The sequence below is a fragment of the Armigeres subalbatus genome, chromosome 1, assembly GCF_024139115.2.
Source record: "Armigeres subalbatus isolate Guangzhou_Male chromosome 1, GZ_Asu_2, whole genome shotgun sequence".
Lineage (NCBI taxonomy): Eukaryota > Metazoa > Arthropoda > Insecta > Diptera > Culicidae > Armigeres > Armigeres subalbatus.
In genome coordinates, this window is record NC_085139.1 from 90,424,290 (window position 1) to 90,445,039 (window position 20,750).

At 41.5% G+C, this 20,750-nt stretch overlaps 1 protein-coding gene across 3 annotated transcripts in view; it reads right to left on the reverse strand.

Annotated features, from left to right (window-relative positions):
* Positions 1-5,179: 5,179 nt before the first annotated feature.
* Positions 5,180-20,750, reverse strand: part of LOC134202104 (uncharacterized) — a 227,861-nt gene continuing 212,290 nt past the window's right edge. For all 3 annotated transcript variants that reach the window (XM_062677185.1, XM_062677180.1, XM_062677187.1), the window contains exons 5-7: positions 17,783-18,042; positions 17,623-17,715; positions 5,180-6,008 (exon numbers count right to left, since the gene is read on the reverse strand). In XM_062677185.1, coding sequence (XP_062533169.1) covers positions 5,901-6,008; positions 17,623-17,715; positions 17,783-18,042 — 461 coding nt within the window. In that variant the 3' untranslated portion in view covers positions 5,180-5,900. The remainder of the gene's footprint in view (positions 6,009-17,622; positions 17,716-17,782; positions 18,043-20,750) is intronic.

A 20,750-nucleotide genomic window follows, 5' to 3' on the forward strand; every position in this document is an offset into this window, starting at 1 on the left:
TTGCACAGTCCCTTAGTGTAGGTAAGGCGCCAGGACCGGATGGTATTCCGAACCTGGCCATCAAAGCGGCCATTGCTGAGGCTCCCGAGATGTTCAGATCTGTCATGCAGAGATGCCTGGACGAGGGAGTCTTCCCTGAAGCATGGAAAAGGCAGAGCTTGGTCCTATTGCCAAAGGCGGGAAACCACCGGGGGATCCGTCGGCATATAGACCAATATGCCTGCTTGATACGTCGGGGAAGGTGCTCGAGAAGATCATCCTCAACAGGTTGTTGATACGCACGGAGGGTGCGGATGGTTTATACAGTAACCAGTTTGGCTTCCGAAAGGGTAAGTCGACCGTAGACGCTATCTTGTCGGTTACCAAATACGGGGAGATAGCTATCCAGCGTAAGAGGAGGGGAGTTCGCTATTGTGCAGCTTGGGGCACGGCCCTGCGTATTAACTGCTACGGAACGAAGTTAGAAAGTACGTATAGGCTCATGTGCCTAAGAGTTGCGAGCGCGTACCGTGCCGTATCGCACGATGATCTTCGCGTCATCACCGGTATGATGCCTATTGACATCGTTATCGGTGAATACATAGAGTGCTTCGAAATGCGCGGCACGAGAGGCATCCGTAGGACTGTCAGGTTGGTCAGGTTGGTCAAATGGCAGCGTGCGTGGGACAGTTCCACTAAGGGTAGATGGACACATAGGTTGATACCGGAGATAGGTACGTCGGTCAAGAGGCGCCATGTGGAAATCACTTTCCACCTGACCCAAGTCCTTACAGGCCATGGTTGCTTCGGATAGTACCTACACCGGTTTGGACATTAAATCTCAATCATTGCGACACCGCACAGCAACTGTTGTGGCAGGCGACAACAGATGTAATGTGTGACGTGGCAATTATTGCTGAACCGTATCGGATCCCTTCTGACAACAGCAACTGGGTGGCAGATTCATCGGGGATTGCGGCTATCCAAGTGATGGACAAATTCCCTATTCAAGAAATGGTAGACAACTCAAGCGAAGGTTTTGTTATCTCCAAAATCAACGGGATCTTCGTATGTAGCTGCTATGCATCCCCAAGGTGGACTTTGGAGCAGTATAACCGGATGCTGGACTAACTCATGGAGAAGCTGATCGGCCAAAAACCGGTAATCATCGGAGGCAACTTCAACGCTTGGGCAGTGGAATGGAGAAGCAGGCTGACTAGGTTGAGTCCATCGGTAGAGTATGGCACCTAATCGAACACCGATGACAGGAGGCTGGCCCCAATCGAATAGAAAAGACTGTCAGCGGGTCTCTGACCGGGTCTGGGGCAGCAGTTAGTCGGCTTTTGGACAGGCCAGTTTCGGGTTCTTCGATGGCGAACGGAAGTCGGGACCCTGGCGACGACCGTAATCGCTAATCGATCACGGTCTACTGATTTAGACTTCTCCGGGTGACACTCCGGAATCACGACAACTGCCCTTTACCGAGCTCTTCACCGGGATTCACCTTTCGCTTCCTAACTATTTCTTTGTTCTTCACCTATTTTCTTGCGTCCGTACTCATCAACGTCTTCCAAAAAACTCCCCGTTTTCTTGTTCCACACCCTTTTTTCCATTCCTCTATCTCCTTCTTGCTTTCGCCCGGAACTTCCTCCAACGTCATTTTAGGCGTCGCATTGGTATCTACACTTTCAAGGTGGAATAAAGCCTATTTTTATTTATTCAGACTAAGGCCGAACTGGCCTGTGCGGTATATAAGAGTCTTCTCCATTCGGCTCGTTCCATGGCTACACGTCGCCAACCACGCAGTCTACGGAGGGTCCGCAAGTCATCTTCCACCTGATCGATCCACCTTGCCCGCTGCGCACCTCGCCTTCTTGTGCCCGTCGGATCGTTGTAGAGAACCATTTTCACCGGGTTATTGTCCGACATTCTGGCTACGTGCTTGGCCCACCGCAGTCATCCGATTTTCGCGGTGTGAACGATGGAACGATGGTGGAATAAAGCTTGTCCACGTTAAATTTTGGACACGTGGATAATGTGATTTGACCCCATTTAATGAATTTGGATGAGAGCTGAAACATGCTGAAAGCATCACATGAAATGTTGTGATTCGTCTGTTATAAAAATGGGTCGTGTCAGTGGTCTGTGATTTTTTTTTAAATTTGCGTTGGAAGATCGGTGTCCGAGATTTAACGTGGACAGGCTTTACGCTAATAGTTGGCAATTTACCTGCGTCTTCCACCTTATGGGTACTACATGCAGAGTCTCACAATGTTTTTTTTTAAATCAAGACTTTTTAGGCGGAAACCGTAAAAAAAATTATTTTGACCTAACTTCTGATCTTACAATGCGATCCGGTTAGTTTTCAATAGGAAACAATGGGACAGGATTTTGCGTCGAATGCAACTTGTAGCGAGCCAATCGGTTAAGGGTAAGTGGTTGAAAAATGGACGAGACTTTTTGCGGACACACATACGTACACACATACACAGTGTGTCACACGCACAGACATCACCTCAATTGGTTTTGGAGTGATTATATAGCCCTTACGTATCGTATACGAGTATATTCAGTATACGAGAAAGACAAAACATGTTTTCAAATTTTTTTTTTTAAATTCAGTTACTAATTAGGGCTACTGCTCATGGAGTTAATCTCATAGCTCAGATATTCATCCCAAATGAAAAACAAAGCAATGAAAAGGTATGTTTCTTATTTTTGTGATTTTTTTCAGCAGTGAGCCTGCATGTTAACATAAAGAGGCGACGAAATCGGTGTCGTATGTCTTTGTTTCGCGATGAGATGAATATATGGTCAGTGAGATGGAAAACGGATCAGTTCCCCAATATTTTTCTAAGAATTAAGCAGAGTCTTATTGCTCCCGATTCGAGAACTGTGAAAGGTTACATTGAACCGAAAATGTTCTCGCGTACCACATAAAGAAAACCGAATCCGTTAAAATGTGCAACCTTTCTTCTGTTTCTTAAATCGTTAGTGCATCTACATATTTTCCACTCTTGCATTACCAGCACACGATTGGCCACCAAAGAGGGAATAAATTTTGTCGAATTCAAACCGATTGTCAACGCCCGTTTGTGACCGCATAAAACAATTTGAAATATCGTACGTCGTTTGTCCGCCCGTCGAGAAGGACAACAAAATAACCAATTCATTGGGTCACTGAGTCCAAGTTCCATTGTTGGCAATTCGCTGGACGGGATGGGAACGGTGTGAAGGGTGAAAAACGGGAAATATAAACTAATTGTCGTCATGGAGAAGCTCTTCGACAGGCGGAAACGAGCACCCGAGCTACTAAGTACCGTAATTACGAGCAAGTGCTGCCAGACGGATGAGACAGAGTTGCCAGCTGCTACACTGTCATGGGCCATGGCCTCGCCTCGCACACACACGGAAAGGGCCCACGGGGACGGGCAGCGGCCGGGGGCAGGTTGAAATTCCGACACAGACAATAATTTACGTCGTCGGATGGTCGCTGATGCTGGACGAACGAATGAACAAACGGTGACTCTGTCTGGGACGTTGGAGAGGACACAATGAACCGACAAATGTGCTCCATAAGCTTTGAAAAGCGGAAACTTTTCTCCATGGTATTCGTCGGACGACCGACCGGTCCGGAACGACCAAGTTTTATCATTGCAGCTGCAGTCAGACGCACATAATTTCATTGCAGCTGTGTGTTTTTGCCGCGTGTGAGTGAGTCTGGTCTACCGGCGACCCGGAAGTCGACAACAGTTCCTGGGTGGCAGCTGTTTACGATGGGTATGGATAATGGTAGGGCTCTGTATCTGAAGTTAGGGCGAACGGGATGTGCGTTCCGCCGAGTACAAACGTGTTTAGCGCCGCCGGAAGAACCCATTGATCTCTATTATTAACAATTTTGTCTCGGAGCATGGTGTCTTTCATACAGACCATGGACAGGGACACGTACATGGAAACTAATGCGTTTTGGAATTGTGATAACATTTCGAGACCTATTCCATGCTGAGGCAAGACCTGCAAAAAGAAAAGAAAAACAACGTCGAACTCTCGCTGATTTCACATGAAGTCAGTAGGATAACGGATCAATAATACTAAATTGACAAAAGACAGTTTTTTTCAAATCGATAATAAGGCGCGATACTTTAAATGCTTTCTAATATGAAAACTTCCGGTTTCCCTTGGATCACGCCTAATTTATTAAAAAGAAAACAACAGCTTTAGAAAGAATATTCATATATCACCAGTTCCTAGAATGTTCGTTTTTCGGAGGGAGCATCCTCTTTAAGTATTGCAGAACTGGTGCGAGGGGCCCTTAGTTAGGGGCCCTCCTTAGCCGTGCGGTAAGACGCACGGCTACAAAGCAAGACCATGCTGAGGGTGGCTGGGTTTGATTCCCGGTGCCAGTCTAGGCAATTTGTGGATTGGAAATTGTCTCGTCTTCCCTGGGCATAATAGTATCATCGTGTTGGCCTCATGATATACAAATGCAAAAATGGTAACTTGGCTTAGAAACCTCGCAGTTAATAACTGTGGAAGTGCTTAATGAACACTAAGCTGTGAAGCGGCTCTGTTCCAGAGTGGGGATGTAATGCCAATAAGAAGAAGAAGAACTGGTGCGAAATCAAAAGTAGAACAACTCAGCCTGTCGCGACAATTCCAGGACCAGCATACACCTCTGATTACAAAATTCAATCGCTCGCATATGAAAAATAGAGTCGCCTAGACCATGAAGGCGCTGAGCCATTGAAAAAGATTTAAGCAAAACTCCCTTTTTTGTTATTGCTCTGTGATTGCTCTTTTCGAAAGTTGGAATAAATTCACGATTGCAATCACATATGTCGCGAGAATTTATTCCAGTGCTTCCGATTTCTCAATCGGCTTCGATTGTGTGTGCCATGTTTGCTACCGGTGGTATCCCATTCCAGCCAACAGTTTCGAAGCATTTTGCCCCAATTCCTGGCGTACTCCCCACACCACGGATAAGCCTAATTGCAAAAGTTGGAACTGAGCCAATAAAATCTCTGATCACATCCATTTCCATGCCACCGATGAAGTCTCAAATATGAAGCAGCACACTGCCAGGACACAGATGTCCTTTATCATGTGCTAATAGAACTGACGAGAGCGACTAGTTATAGTTACTTCTGTCGATGGCCATGACATGACCGGAGGAAATTTCTCTATAATAACAAGGCGTATGTTTCGAATATAATAAATGTTTCTTCAGTCGAAGTCCCAATACTTTCCAATATAAAATCGATTGGCAAGACATCTTTCAAGCTTTCTCTCTTACGTACTTACATCTATTTAACATGCATCACCTAACTACACATGTATAATACATTTATGTTTTGTTCGATGTAGATCCCTATATAGTTACAAATCAGGTTTCGAAGATTTTATTTCTCTCACTATCATACTGTGATGCAGACTTTATTTACATGATTGTGCATAACGAGAAGTTTATTGCCTAGAAATTTCGTTTTTGTCGGAGTGGAAGACTCGTAATTTCATTATTCTTAGCCTAGATTCGATTCGCTAAATCAGATTGTCGAAAAGTAAAAAACATAATTTTGATATCGTAATGATGAGCCTTATAATACAAAAGAATACTAATCACAAAGAATCTGTGATGGACAGAAAGATCATTATGTGTTGTCGCGTGTCACTTTGCTGTGCTTTCCAACTGATACGTAATAAGTTAAGCTCTAACTACAAGTTCGTCCAGCAACGAATAATTAATGCGAACTGTCATTTAAGATTATTACTTTACAACGGATCTATTGTTCCTTACTAAAATTTACAATCAATTGCGTTGGGTTTGGTTTTCCCCGCGCTTCGTTTAATAGTAGAACAAACATTTCCAGTCTCGTGTTTGAAGCGAACATCATGATAAAACAACAAGAAGGCGGTGCCGGCCTTCAGCATGTCAAGCATAGCATCCGCTTCCAGAGGGGCCGCTTCCGGTGGAACTCCCGTGCCTGCAGGACGTCCCAGATGGCCGTATCGAACGCTTCCTTGATTCGTTCCTGAGAAAAAAAATGGAAAATAGGGAGACGCAGTTAATAACCACAGTTCCAGTTTGGTTAAAATGACGGAAAAAAGTCAAAGCCAGCAATACTTTTGCTTTTCTCGTAGACTTATGTGTTACAGTCAAACCTCCATGAGTCGATGCTTTATTATTATTTTATATTTATGACTCGATATCGACTCATGGTGGCAAATTATGCTTTATTAACAAATATTTTATTGGTTACAGTGATGGTCCCTTTAAATTGCTCCCAAGGATCTTCTATTCCCCATCTCGATATTTACATGAGTCGACGGCCCCTTCAATATTGACTCATAGAGGTTCAACTGTATATCCTTCTTCACTCGCGTTTTCAAGGGCACACCACTTACTACGGAAGCAACGCACAACTGTTATTTTTATTATTTCACGCATACTGACGACGCAGCCTTTCCGACGGAGCCTTTCTTAGCCGTGCGGTAATATGCTCGGCTACAAAGCAAGACCATGCTGGGTTCGATTTCTGGTCCAGTCAAAAAAAATTCTCAACTTCGCTTGTCATAAATGTATCATCCTGTTTGCCTCATAATATGCGAATACAAAAATGGTAAGTCGGCTTAGAAACCCCGCAGTTAACAAATGTGAAAGTGCTTAATAAATACTTTAATAAATAATAGAATGTAATGACAATAAGAAGAAGGAGTAGACAGTTGTGCGTTGCTTCCGTATTGAGTGGTGTGGACTAGAAAACACGAGTAGATTTAAATTTGGATGCCGGATGACTTTGAATGAAGTATAAAAACTCAAAGGTGCAGCTCAATTGGGTCGTTATCAAAGGTGACGTTGAACTAAGTAGCTGTGTGTAATGTATATTAGAAATGTTGTAATCGTGTGTTGAGTTCATTGGTAAACTATTTGAAAAACTCAGTATTAACCCTCTCTTGATCCGCTACCGTCGCCATCATTGCGAATATAATTTTCTTCAGCAATCACCTCGGACGACCTCAACCGTTGCTGATAATGAACCGCTGCAACGGGGAAGGGTCGTTTGGGCAAATTCTGTTCGGCCGAATGCCATTTGGCCGAAAGTCATTTGACCGAAAGGGTTATTCGGCCGAAAGGGTTATTTTGCCCAAATGGTCATTTGACCAAATAGCACATTTGGCTGAATAGGACATTTGGTCGAATAGGACATTTGATTAAACATGTCATTTGAATAGTGAGAAATGAGGAGTGAGAAGTGAGACGTCTCTCTATACACTTCGTATTTCTCTCTGCTAACTGTAAAAGTGAGACGTGACAATTAGACTGGCCCAGCTTAGTATGGGGAGAAAAAAATGTTGTCGAATTCCACGGGGCACCCCCCAGGATTGTGTCTTTTGGTGAGAAAATCAATCTCTGAAAATTTCAGCTCAATCGATTGGTGCATAAGCTGGCGCAATTGATTTGAAGTTTGTATGGGGATTTCAGTCAAAATATATAGGAAAATACACCTCCGTTACTCATTCGATCTGAAAATTGTTTCTGATCGTTCGATTCAGCTCAGAATTACAAAAAGGGTAGTTGGTATGTTACAGAACAATTTCACAGAACATAGTACTATGATTAAATGAACTTTTACTTAGCTTTCGGCTGATCTATTGAGAGCTGGATAGTGCAATTTTGGATTTATTGATCGAATCGCATCAGCCGAAAACTATATAAAAGTTTATTTAATCATCATACAATGTTCTGTGAAATTGTTCTGTTATATCCCATTTTCCCTAATAACGAGCGTCCATACTTGAGGAATATTGATCGTATTTGAATATCGATATTTTTTTATGAATATGCAATGGCAGGGAAATATCGCCATACATATGTGACTGTTTTTGCTTGCTTAGAATTGTCACAACACCATTGTTTTTTTCTATCATAGTTGTTGCTCCATCAATCGTAAGGTCACAAGTTTTCGAAGGAGAAAAAAGTTTCTTCACACAGATCTTAGCAGCCGTCACGTTTTTCTCGTTAGCTATTCCCTGCATTGGGATCAAAACTTCCAATCTCTCTGTCATTCGAAAATGATCATCAATGCCTCTTATGAACACAGCCACCTTCGCCACGTTTTTCACGTCAGTATTTTCATCGTTTGTGAGAGAGTAAAATAGTGACTTCTTCACCTAACGTAGCTTACAAATCTTCTACGAGAACTTTCACTCTTCAGCGTCTTCCGCGTTAACTAATGCTACCTCAAAATTAGTTTTAAAATTAGGGACTACAAAGTTTTACCAGTAAAATGAATATGTAGCTTTCATAGAAAATTGTTTAAGAAAACTAATGAGTTTTTCGATTTTATCAATTTACGCCTTTAATTTTTCATTTTCCACCTCTTCATTATTGAAAGGTCATTGGGAAATAAATATTTGTTCCATCCTAAATGGAAATTTAAATTGATAGAGCTTTGAGCCTTTGAAGTTCTATCAACTGGGCCATAATTTCATATTTCATAGAATGCTTGATTTCAGATTTTATTCCTTCAATGTATCAAAAATTTCAGAACAAATTAAGCAAACCAGCCTTCCTTTTTTATTATTTTTTGTTTCAAATTCAAATGAATGGTTTTGCAGCGGTAGTTTTGATTAAAAACTTACATATTTATTCATGAATAATAAAAAAGAGCTTTTCGAGCTAGATAGAAAAGCTGGCGGGCCGAATGTGAGGTTATTTTTCTTACACGCCGCGGGCCACAAAAAATGGAGCCGAGGGTCGCATCCGGCCCGCGGGCCGTACGTTGGGCAGCCCTGCTTTAGGCCAAATGACCCTTTCGGCCAAATGACGGACAAGCTGGAATGATTTTCATTATGAAATCTGAATCGGTGATTTTACACATATTGAATTTGGTAAATCGAAATTTTCTACGTTCTAAATGACAACATCCGTACTCCAGCTGATCTTGTTAAATTAAAATGAATCTCTTGAAACATTACAAACTAGCATACTTCAGGAAACTAGATGAGGTAGATATGACAACCGTGAAAGTAGGGGAAGAGGCCCCAAACCCCCCCCCCCCCCCACAGGGCAAAACGACTTTTAGGTATTCACTTATATTTACCATGTTTGAGATAGCCTTAATAAAACTAGACGTGAAATTATGTAGGTTAGGCGAAAAAAGTGTCAAAATAATAGATAGGAATGTAGGAAAAACTGAAATTTTCCACATTTTGATGAAACATCTAACATTTCGGCGAGGCAAAACGCCCTAGTGAAACTATCCTACAATGTACTCGCGTCTCCACGCACTGTCCATACCAGAATGCTGATGTGCCGACGCATGGTACGTTGTTCCCTAAGAGTTGCTTACTAAAAGGCGTTTTCCTCATGAATTTTTCGGCAACGAAATATCACCACTTTTTTGACAAGTGAATATTATCAATATGATTGAGATTTTTTCTAATTTTAATCTGGCATCACCTAGCTATATTGTTTAACTGTTGCATGATGTATAAACACCCGTGAAAATCGTTATAGTTAAGGCATAAAAGCAGTCTATGCTTAGCTAGGGCATTTTGCCCCTCCTTCCCCTACTATGAAAATCGCTTAGAAGCCGTCTAGGAACCTGCTGTTTGAAATCATGTTTCTAATGATTTCTTTGCTGCAATATACGACATGTTAACCAGGAACATGTACTTCCCAACATGCAAATAAATTTAGGATTTTCTCAATACAAGTTCCATACAAATGCTTGCACATGTGTTCATTTAGTTAATAAAACGGATGTGAAATTTGCATAAAAGGTTTGTTACAAAATAAACAGGGCATCATTTTTTCCTGGATGCGCATGCGAAACAAACGACAAAAAAAAGACCAACGACAAAGCTTTGTTAGCTGCCCAGGCAATTGTTGAAATCCATTTTTTCACGACTTTTCAAAAAAGCTTTATTACATGTTCTCTGTAATATTTCTATATGACCACTCACTCACAGGCAATGCATTTGAGAATTTTTGGACTACCAGTTATCAAAGGTATTGCCGTCTTACCCTGTATTGTTCCCTGAAACTGAATCATCGCACTATCCATACCAGAATGATGATTCGCCGACGCATGGTGCTTTGTTCCCTAGGAGCTGCCAGCTAAAAGGCGTTTTGCCTCATGAGTTTTCCAGCAACAGAATCTCACCACTTTTTTGAAATGTGAATATTATCAATATGATTGAGATTTTTGACAATTTTTGAATGGCATCAACTAGCTATCTTGTTTAACTGAAGCATAATGTAAAAATACCCATGAATAGCGTTACAAATAAGACTATAAAGCAGTGTTTGCTTAGCAAGGGCATATTGGCCCTCCTTCCCCTATTGCAGCTATCTCCGAAAAAAACCGTATTGGATGAAAGCAACCTTTGGACGATGTTGTCCCTGTTCCCATTTTTAATGATGCAAAGGATAGTAAATTTTGGTTGAATCTATCAAGGACTAGACCCAATGTTTCTAATGATGCAGTCTGTGCTTTGGCGTAAGCTAGTTTATCTTTGGACCCTGATCCTGATGTTATAAAACTTGTCGCTAAGATAAAGACTGAAGGAGGCTTAATTTTTCTTTTTTTTTAAATTGGATTGGACCCCTCGCAGAAAAGCAGTGTTTTAAGCCCAACCACATTGGCTGAAGGATTTTTCGCGAGTTCGAAGATAACGGTTCCCAAAAATTTCGATTACCGCTGAAAACGAGGAAGCCAATGACGCCACTGGTTCTTCGAGATACTTCTTCTGCAATTACTCCTGTCATGGATCTCAGCCGGGAAGTATGGCCTCAGCCTCATGGAATTATATCAAGCCGGGACGCACCGAAATTTGCATTCTGTAAGACACATATCCTCCAATCACAGTCGAGCCGTTACTGCCATCATTCAGTCGTCCTGGTCCATTTCTAGGCAAGTACGCTTTTATATGTGATCATTCCCTACCTGATGAAGTTGTCATTTCCAGTCAATTGGCTTCAAATCAGTCTTTCAATCATCGATTATTTTCGGGATGCAAGCCTGCCAGCCGTAAGGAAACCCCGGGACCCCCCATCACTAACGTGCATTTACATGCCAGCGGTCAACAGTCATCCCGGCCCTGTATATGGGTGTGGCACTGGGGTTTTCCAAAATCCGTATGCAGGCAAGTACACATCAACAATAAGCAATTCGCCTCCTCACTCTGCCTCCGTTTACAGAACATTGTTCCCAAAAACATCACGAGGATTGCGCGTTTTTTTATAACAACGCCCGAGGACTTTTGACCAAACTGGACGACGTTTATCTCGCTGTACTCGAAGGCGAATATTATGTATATGTGCTCACTGAGACCTGGGGTGGCATTGCGCATCTCGATTAGAACGAAATTCTATCGAGTCGAACATGTTTAGCATTACGGCTTTCGTTTCGATCTCGAAAACGACTCATCGTTCGAGTATGCTCGAGGAGGTACAAGAATAACGAGATGTTTTGGCATTATGGATACACGATAGCACACTGAAAAACGACTCGAGTCGAATGAAAAACGCTCGTCACCTTTATAGCTTTCGAATGTTGTTCGAGAGTCATTTCTTGCTGAAAATTTTATTTATATTTGTTATTATTTCTGTACTGGAAGAGAATAAATGTTTCATTATTGTATATTGAAGGAAAGAATGTAATTAATATAACTACAGTGAACGTTCGCTAATTGGGGTTTTTCTAGTTGGGGCGCTTTTTTAGTTGGAGGTTCGCTAATTGGGGCGAAACCAAATTAAAAAGCAGCTAAACGTCAGAATGTATGTCAAAAACGAGTTGACGTTTTGTTTCCGTGTTTGGCAGGATCGATATTTTCTGGCGCGTAAAATTTTCCTTTGTTCAATGCAAAAGTAAACAACATTGACGCTTGTCAAAACGCCCCAATTAGCGAACGGCATTCGCTAGTTGGGGTGAGGTCGTGCCCCAATTAGCGAACGATCACTGTACTTTATAGTTTCCAGACAATATGCAATCACGTACTTCTTAACGATTTCGATAAACCGCGTGAAAAATCTATGGGAAAAATCTGCGTAAAAACGTGTATATTCCAAAATGTACGTAAAAATTGTTGAGTTAAATAAAAAAACCAAGAGATGACCCAAGTGCATTTAACTAAAACACATGGAAACATCAAAGTAATTTTATTATCCAATCCTTCTTAACTTTAAATTATTTAGCTCAAAATTGGATCTGTGGCATAAACTCGAATAAACATAAAACTTATAATTTGTGTCGTAACAATATCTCAATTTGCAAAACATATCGTATCGGCATAATGTTTTAATCGGTTGCAACTGCTCAATAAATAATATTGCTTTTTATAGTCATTGAGCACAATTTGCTTGTTTATAAACTAACTGCCAATTCAGACCCTAAAGTATGCCTTTCCAACAGGCAGCATGCTACACGCAGATGAAATTACTCTTATTCTCTCTGTTTACTCACATTCACCATGCGCTGAAGGTTGTCTCTCCAGCGGGCGGCATACTAAACACGGAGACAGCTATCTCTTATTCTCTCTGTTTACATTTCGTTTGACAGAACATACTCGATTGAGCTAGTACAGCACCATTCGAAATCTTGTACTGCGACTGAATGAAGTCGAACGAAATATATAATGCCACATTTTTTTCGAAACGAATTTTTTTCGTACGAATCGAGTGATTCGATTCGAGGTGCGCAATGCCACCCCTGGTTGGACGAGAGGATAAATTCAGTTCAGTTATTCGGTGATTCCTTTAGCGTTTACAGAGTCGACCTATAATCTCTTATAACAAATCGTTCACGCAGCGACGGCGTCTTAGTTGCTGTGTCTAATGCGCTTACTTCCTGTCAGCTGTTGGACGTTACATTTCAATCGAAGCTCTTTGGGTTAAAGTGAGCATTACCACACGGAGCGTTTTCATCGGTGTACTGTACATTCCTCCGGACAGACGTCACAACTGCAACATAATGTAAGAACACTTAGATGCAACTGAATATGCACCCTCCTTGACCGACTTGATGGATGTACTTGTTCTGCTAGGCGATTTCAACCAACCCGGTCTTATTTAGTCACCTTCTGGTCACAGGTATGCGTTCCCTGATCCGTTGAATTCGACAACTACACCGGCCAGCCGCATATTCCTAGATGGTACTGCTTTCCTGCCTGTGTACCGAAGCGAAAACCTCGAAGAAAGTCACCATGGACTTATGCTGCTCTACGTAATATCAAACGGGCACTCGCTAGAGCACTCCGTGCTCTTACTGACCATCGTGGTGTTATAACCAAAAGAATCTTCATTTTCGCCAGAAATTGTTATGGCCGCTAGTTAATTTAATTACAAACAGTATATGTGTCGCACCCAGCCGAGTCTTCGACATCACCCCAAGAGGTTTTGGACGTTCGTAAACAGCAAGAGGAAGAAATCGGGTCTGCCGTCAAGATTATTCATGGACAATGATGTTGCATTGAATGGCGAGGATAAATCCAACCTTTTTGCTGAGCACTTCTCGTCCGTGTTCTCCGTTGCCTCACCGTCCCAAGCGCAATTAGAGATGCACCAGACGACGTCATTAGCATGGATGTTTTTAGCATCGAACCTCAAATGGTTGGACCGGCAATAAATAGAATCAAATCGTCTTTCTCTGCTGACCCAAGCATCATTCCTTCGGCAGTTTAAAAAAAAATGTCCTTACATCTTGGCTATCCCTCTGCGAACAATATTCAACCAGCTAAATGTTTGAAGCAAACATGGATATTATTGTTTTGGTTAGACCACTCATAATATTTTCGTATCAATTCTACCAATTTTCATATTCTGGTAGCATTTTACTACCAGATTTCACAATTCCAAACGTTCATATTTCATTTACTTACCTTTCTGTATCAGAAAAACATCCTTATCATTAATATGGAAGCAAGAAAACATATGACTCCACTCTTGCTCCTGCTTCTCTGCTGACTTCCGATCGGATCCGATCCGAACTCGAGTCTCGAGTTTTTGTTTACTTTTGCAAGAACGAGCGAGGGGCTGCGTACTAGTGTATGTAAATCAAACAGGGATTTAATTTGGTTTTAAAAATAAATATGTTTGATCCAAACATATTATACAATTGTGGAAATAAACACGTATATTTTTGAAGCAAATGGATGAAATTTGTATCCGTGAAGATCTCGGTATCCTGTTTGATGACATGCTAACTTACAGTCATGATCTATGAACTAGTCGGGATTCAGCCAAATCCACAGGGATGACAAGCTACGCCATCTTTGTCACATCTTTCTGAGTCACCAATACGAGTGACTGCAGAATGCAACATAAACAATTCCGATGATGAAAATGATATAAAACGAACAAAGGCATAGAGAATACCGTGTGCTTAGTGCAAGTAGCATTCTGAATTATTGAGCAAATAAGTTGAACATTCTTAAGTTTGAAGCATGGAATCGAATGTAAAATAGTTTTAATTTATAGCTTACTAATTTTTTTCTCTATTTTCTCATGATTGTATCATGTTGCATTATTGAGTGGTTTGGGCGTTTTGCATCATATTCTCCTGCAAAAACATAAACATTCAAAATTCGCGCACATACTATTGCAGAATAAATCAGTATCGGGGTAATTTGACACTGGGGGATAAATTTATCCCCACAAAAGAACGAATAGGCAAATCTGTCAGAATCCATTGTAAAAAATTGGATGTCCGTCCTCCGGCCAAATCACACCAAGCGCCAATGGAAAATTACCCGTTTTCTCGCACAAGGTTTCGTGTAGTAGATCCAATTGACCACAAATCGTATTGGACTTTCTTCCACTTAACAGCTGCTTCGTCGTCGTGATTCGCCGTTTTAACGAAGGTTCCATTGTATTCCAGTTTGACATCAGCACATTAGTATTTCGGAAACGTCCTTTAAGTTTTTATAACAATTGACACTTTTTAGCTTTAAGTTTTCTTGTAGACAACACATTCAGATGAAAAAAAGATACAAACAAACAAATAAATAAATAAATACCAGAAACCCAGAAACCCGGGGCCCTCCTTAGCCGTGCGGTAAGACGCGCGCCTACAAAGCAAGACCATGCTGAGGGTGGCTGGGTTCGATTCTCGGTGCCGGTCTAGGCAATTTTCGGATTGGGAATTGTCTCGACTTCCCTGAGCATAAAAGTATCATCGTGCTAGCCTCATGATACACGAATGCAAAAATGGTTCCCTGGCTTAGAAACCTCGCAGTTAATAACAGTGGAAGTGCTTAATGAACACTAAGCTGCGAGGCGACTCTGTCCCAGTGTGGGGATGTAATGCCTATAAGAAGAAGAAGAAATACCAGAAACAAAACAGATAAGTTGCAGTATCAATAACTCTTCGGTTCATTGCTGTTACGACAACGTTTGTACTGCCGTAATCTGGAAAAGTGACGTAACAACCATTTTACAACATGCATGTTTTCCATTTTTCTGTTAAAGAGCTCGATGAGTAGTACTCGTTAACACCATTTTTGGAAAATGGCGTATACGTCACTTTATCAGATTACGGCAGTGTAATATGTTGTAAAACACTTCGAGCTCAGCTGAGCAAAATTTTATTTTTGACCCCTTTGGCCTCGTCCTCTTCATCACCCGTTAAGGGTGCACATAATATTTGCACCCATAACAATTAACGGAAGGGCGAAACTAATGAGCTTACTTTATTAGATACGTAGAAGCTGGGGCCTAATTGCGCATCTCCTTTCGACAGCTCTTTCGCATGACAGTTTGCATGGTTTGCTCGTTTCTAACCGATGTGCGCAATGCCATCCCTGCTTTCATGCGCGCGCGACCCACGATTCCGTGAAGAGCGGTTCCAGCATCGGCATCGGTGCACTATGGGGAATCAGGTGGCCGAAATTCAAAAATCAATTTTCTCCTATTCGTAATTAAAGTCGACCAACTAAAAGCTAATGCTTTGGAGCATTAACCCTAGAAGATCAGCATTCTAAGCCATATGGTTATCGAGATAAGGCACCAGAACTAAGCACTTTTTAGATTTTGAAAAACCAATGCATTGTTCAACTGCCAATATATTTGGCTACAGTGACTCTTTTCCAACTCTTTCAAAAGTTTCTGAAAGCTTGTTTCATGGACTTACGAATAGCGGGTAACGTGCGGAAAAATAGGTAGTAAAACATCCTTAAATGGCCCGATGAAAAAATAAAAATTATTTTATACAAAATGTTTCATACAAAAAAAAAGTTTCTCAAAGTTTCGCCAACGTCTTTTTTTTTAACTTCCCAGAACGCATTAAAACCAAATCCAGTTGGCTGCGAATCTGCGATTCTGATCACTTTATCGAAAAAAAAATAATAATTTTAAAACACTGAATATGGGTATTCTAATAATATACTGCAGACTACTATGGGCTGGATACCCATTTCATACATGTGCTAAAAGAGCATCAAAAGCCGCTTAAATAGAGAGAGTATATAACTTGGAAGATGACATAGGCTTCGTGATAGACTGTGTTATGCAGCTGGTGACGGCCTCACCAAGAGGAAGCAGCCCATAATCTATCAAGTATCAAGTAAGTTAATATGAAAAACAATGGACTTATAAGGGTTAATATTCTAAAAGTTCTAAACAGTATTTATCCTATCTCGAACTCCTAGAATGTTTAGGAACAAGCTCTTAAAAAAATCGGACTCATCATGCCAGGAAAGCATCATGAACGCTTGTAGATGCATAGACCTGTATTCCATGAAGTCCTTGGGCGACTTGGCACATCTGTACAACTCAGAACAATACACAATTTTCTAGTTTGAATACTATAGGTCTGTGTCATAATAAAATATACATTCAAATCCTGCTGCTACATGTTCATTACGTACGTAGATAACAGAGTTGTATATAATGGAGATCAAATGGCTATATTTAAGGGAATTTGGAGACCTTAGAAGTAACAACGACCGGCAAAACAAACTATTTAACATATGTTAGGCATTAATCATCGAAATAAGTGTAAAATATCGCAGCAATTATGTGAAAATATTTTCGGCCACCTACTTGTATGGACTTGCCCCATAGCCCATCGCATCAAAATCACATATCCGAGGGGAGGGCCTTATCAGGGCTGACATTCTTACATTAGAAAAGGAGAGAGTGAGACTAAATCGGACAAGAAGAGTTTTTACAGAATTACAATCGGAGTAGACGCTATGGAGACGCCTGCGAAGAGACATTTCCGTCGCCGGCGGTTACTACAGAAAGGGTTTCGACAGTCTGCAGTCAACGTGAAATGGCGCTTTGTATTGTGGAGAAAATTCCTATCAATTTAAGTTGCTTTGGTTCAATCAAAAATTATTGCCTATTTTTCGGGTATTAGCGACCCGACATAGTCATAAATTTACAATGTTCTGAAAAACTCCGATGTAAATGTGTACATTATGTGGAAGAATTTGATTTGAAAAATGTATTAGAAGTAACCACTTTCCTTCGATGGGATTCGAACCCATGGCCCTCAGTACGCTAAACTGGTGTTTAGGCCTCCTTCGGCCTTTGCAACTTAGCGGCTACTGAATGCGCCCAATATTTCCAAATCGGACGCATAGTCGAAGCACTCATATCCCAAATCAACGTACAAAATTGCACAAAAAACAAGCACTTACCTTTTTATGTGAGGACGTTTCGATGTACTTTGCCCCAATCTTCCGTGCAAAGTCCCATGCCGCAGATACCGGGACGGGCTTCTCTCCTTGTATCTAAAATATTTGAGAACACCGTTAATATCCGTGACTACCGCTTGCTCTAAATCTTCCAAGCACTCACCTGCAATTTGAGCGCTGTGTTCCGGTCGTTCCGCAGATCGGACTGCGTTCCGACGAGAACCACAGCGCCACGCAGTTTGGACACCTCCGGGGCCCACTTGGTTGCCAGCGAGCGGAACGATTCCGGCTGCACAACGGAGAAACACAGCAGGAACACATCGGTACCGGGGTAGCACAGCTGCCGCAGGGGATCCAACGCGTCCTGGCCGGCGGTGTCGCAAAGGGTTACACAAATGGGCCGCCCGTCCACGCTGACGTCCACTGAAAGTAGGTAGAAGGGAAATGGTGATCAATCGAATATAATTTTTGGTAGGTTCGTCAACAAGAACCACGATGCAATTTTGCTTTTACCCAAACAATTAGTTAAAATGTCAGACATGTAACTCTTTTTTATCGAATGTATAAGCATAAATGATTAAAAAAAACTTAACAATATGATTGAATAAACTATATTGTATCCAGTGAGTTCGAAAACCACAACACCATTATCTTGCTCCACAAGATTTTGCTGGCACGACCAACATTATTCTATTATTCATATCGTATCAAGTTTCTCAGACACCAGACATATTGTTTTCACAGAAAGGTGTTCAGTGGATTTCCTACCAATGCAATGTTACGCTATTCGATTGAATCAAACTTAATGTAGCCTAAAATCTCAAATCACTCGTAAATTCCTATCAAGACAGCCTCATTCACTGCCACCTTCGAAGATATTCACATGGTTACCATCGAAGCATCTTCAAGCGACACAACAATTTGCATATTCATTGACACCGGAGGCTTATCTCCCACAAGCAGCAAGCGGAAAAGGCTTTTTAGCCCCATTGAAATTTAAATCCCAACCCGACTATATCGGTGGGGAAATCTGAAACAGTTCAATCTCCTCGCATGACCCATCCCCGTTCCCATCCAATCGGCAATGCATGGACCGGTGGAACCCGAGACCAAAGGCCGGACCGGATCAGTATCGATCCGACGGCCGACCGACAGACCCAGCTTAAGCCCTAGGCCATTGGACAACGTTTAAAGCCGCAGAAAAACCATAACATCTCTGTTTTGTGATAATTACTCGTCGGGCGCTTACGATAGGTTGGAGCAATGAGGGTACGTGATGTCAGCAATAATATTTTAATAATTCTGTTGTAGAATTATGCCTCTGAATGTCATATAGTAAGCAGAATATTTTATGCTTAAAAATGTGCGGAATGCATCAAATCTTATATCACATAACCCCACTCTATGCGACTGAGAGGAGGCATAACGCAATCGAGAGAATCTATTAGACCGTCTCTCGCACCTCCCCACGGAGTCCGTTCACTTTGCACACCCGATAGTGGCATCGATCGGAATGGAACATTGTGGAGTATGTTTCGTCGAATCGGTACTTCATTAAAGCCATCATCCATATGCATGAGGATTATCCTCCCGCCGGCCCCAGTGCAGTGCGAGGGGGGAAACAGGGCTCATCTTTCCACGATACACATACCCAGTCTCTACGGGCTCCGCTGCTGATGCTGGTTGCATCGATGAGCTTAGCCTCAGCTGTTGAGTGCATTATGTGTTTCCATAAACGACATAGGTTCCAGCAGCAGCAGCGCGATGACACCGTTTGACCCCACGGTCAGCGTACATGCGGCATCATCGCCGCCGATCATCATCGTCATCATCTTGAGATGGAGCTCGATCCCGATTGGAAAAATTTCCATTTGATCTTTCAGAATCGAGAATTTCATACCAATTGAAGTTAGCTAAGTTAGAATTTTATTATAGTTAATTAAGTCATTTCAGTAGATTTTTCTACTACAACTTGAATCAATTAATATTACAAGGAGAGTTTCAGCACATCCACTAAAGCAAAAATATGCGAGATTTTATAGTCATAATTTTCGTGATTGAAGTAATAATGATGACCTATACTGTTGTATTACAGAATAATTATATCTGATTTTCGAAATTATCGAACAAATTTCTATTCATCCTCCACCGTAGAAGAAAGGGGAAAGTCACCATCACCGACCAGACCCTCTGGGCAGTTCGCACAGTCGAGGGGAGATGATTGCATGGACAATTTTCCGCATAATTAAGACATCAACTCGAATGGGATGCTGCTGCCTACGGGCAGCATCGGTGGTCATTTAACATGGCCAGCCGTATGGGTAGTTTTTAATCAAGTTATAGGTCGTTTTTCGCCCTATCGGGCATTAACCACGCCCGCACCTACCATGCACCATGGCGATGGGGATAAACTCGTGATTGGAAGGTGATATGGCCTCTGAAATAAAACGTGGTTGAGGAGAGAAAAATTATGCCACTGCACTTTGATTACAATTCCGTGAATTTCGATACACGAATGAGAGGTGGAATGAACTTAATGGTTTCGACGAATCACGTCAACATATTATGTAGTTGCAGTGAAATTTTTGGAAACAATTGGACAAATACTAACTCTAAAGTTTCTTGGATTGATTTTTTCCTGTTCGGGTGTGCCACTGCGACAAGTTGTAAGATTTATTGTAGCATTAACCGTATCCTTAGTATTTGAGTGCATGTCGAATTACTTCAGAAGGAATAAAGTGTCGAGACAAGGCCTCCCAAATTAAAACTCTTCGCTGCGAGTTATCTCAATAAAGTTGTGCCTCTAATCAATCATAACATATTCCTTTTATGAGAAAATCAAAACAGTAATACTGTTATTTGGCCATACATCGGAGTCCTAGCCATACCCTTGTCTTGCTTCTAGAATATCATCAGTAAATCACCAAACCCGGGATTATGTTTTATCAACAAGACCATTTCCTAACACTATGTATAAGAATCAAGAAAAGGATTATAAAACTTGATTTCGGCTCCGTCACGCTTCACGGCAAATGCGCCTTCCAAATAAACGGAAGATTAAAAAAAAACAAGACAATTTCAATCCAGAGAATTTATTGAGTAACAAGAATAACCGTGTGTTGCTCAAGGAG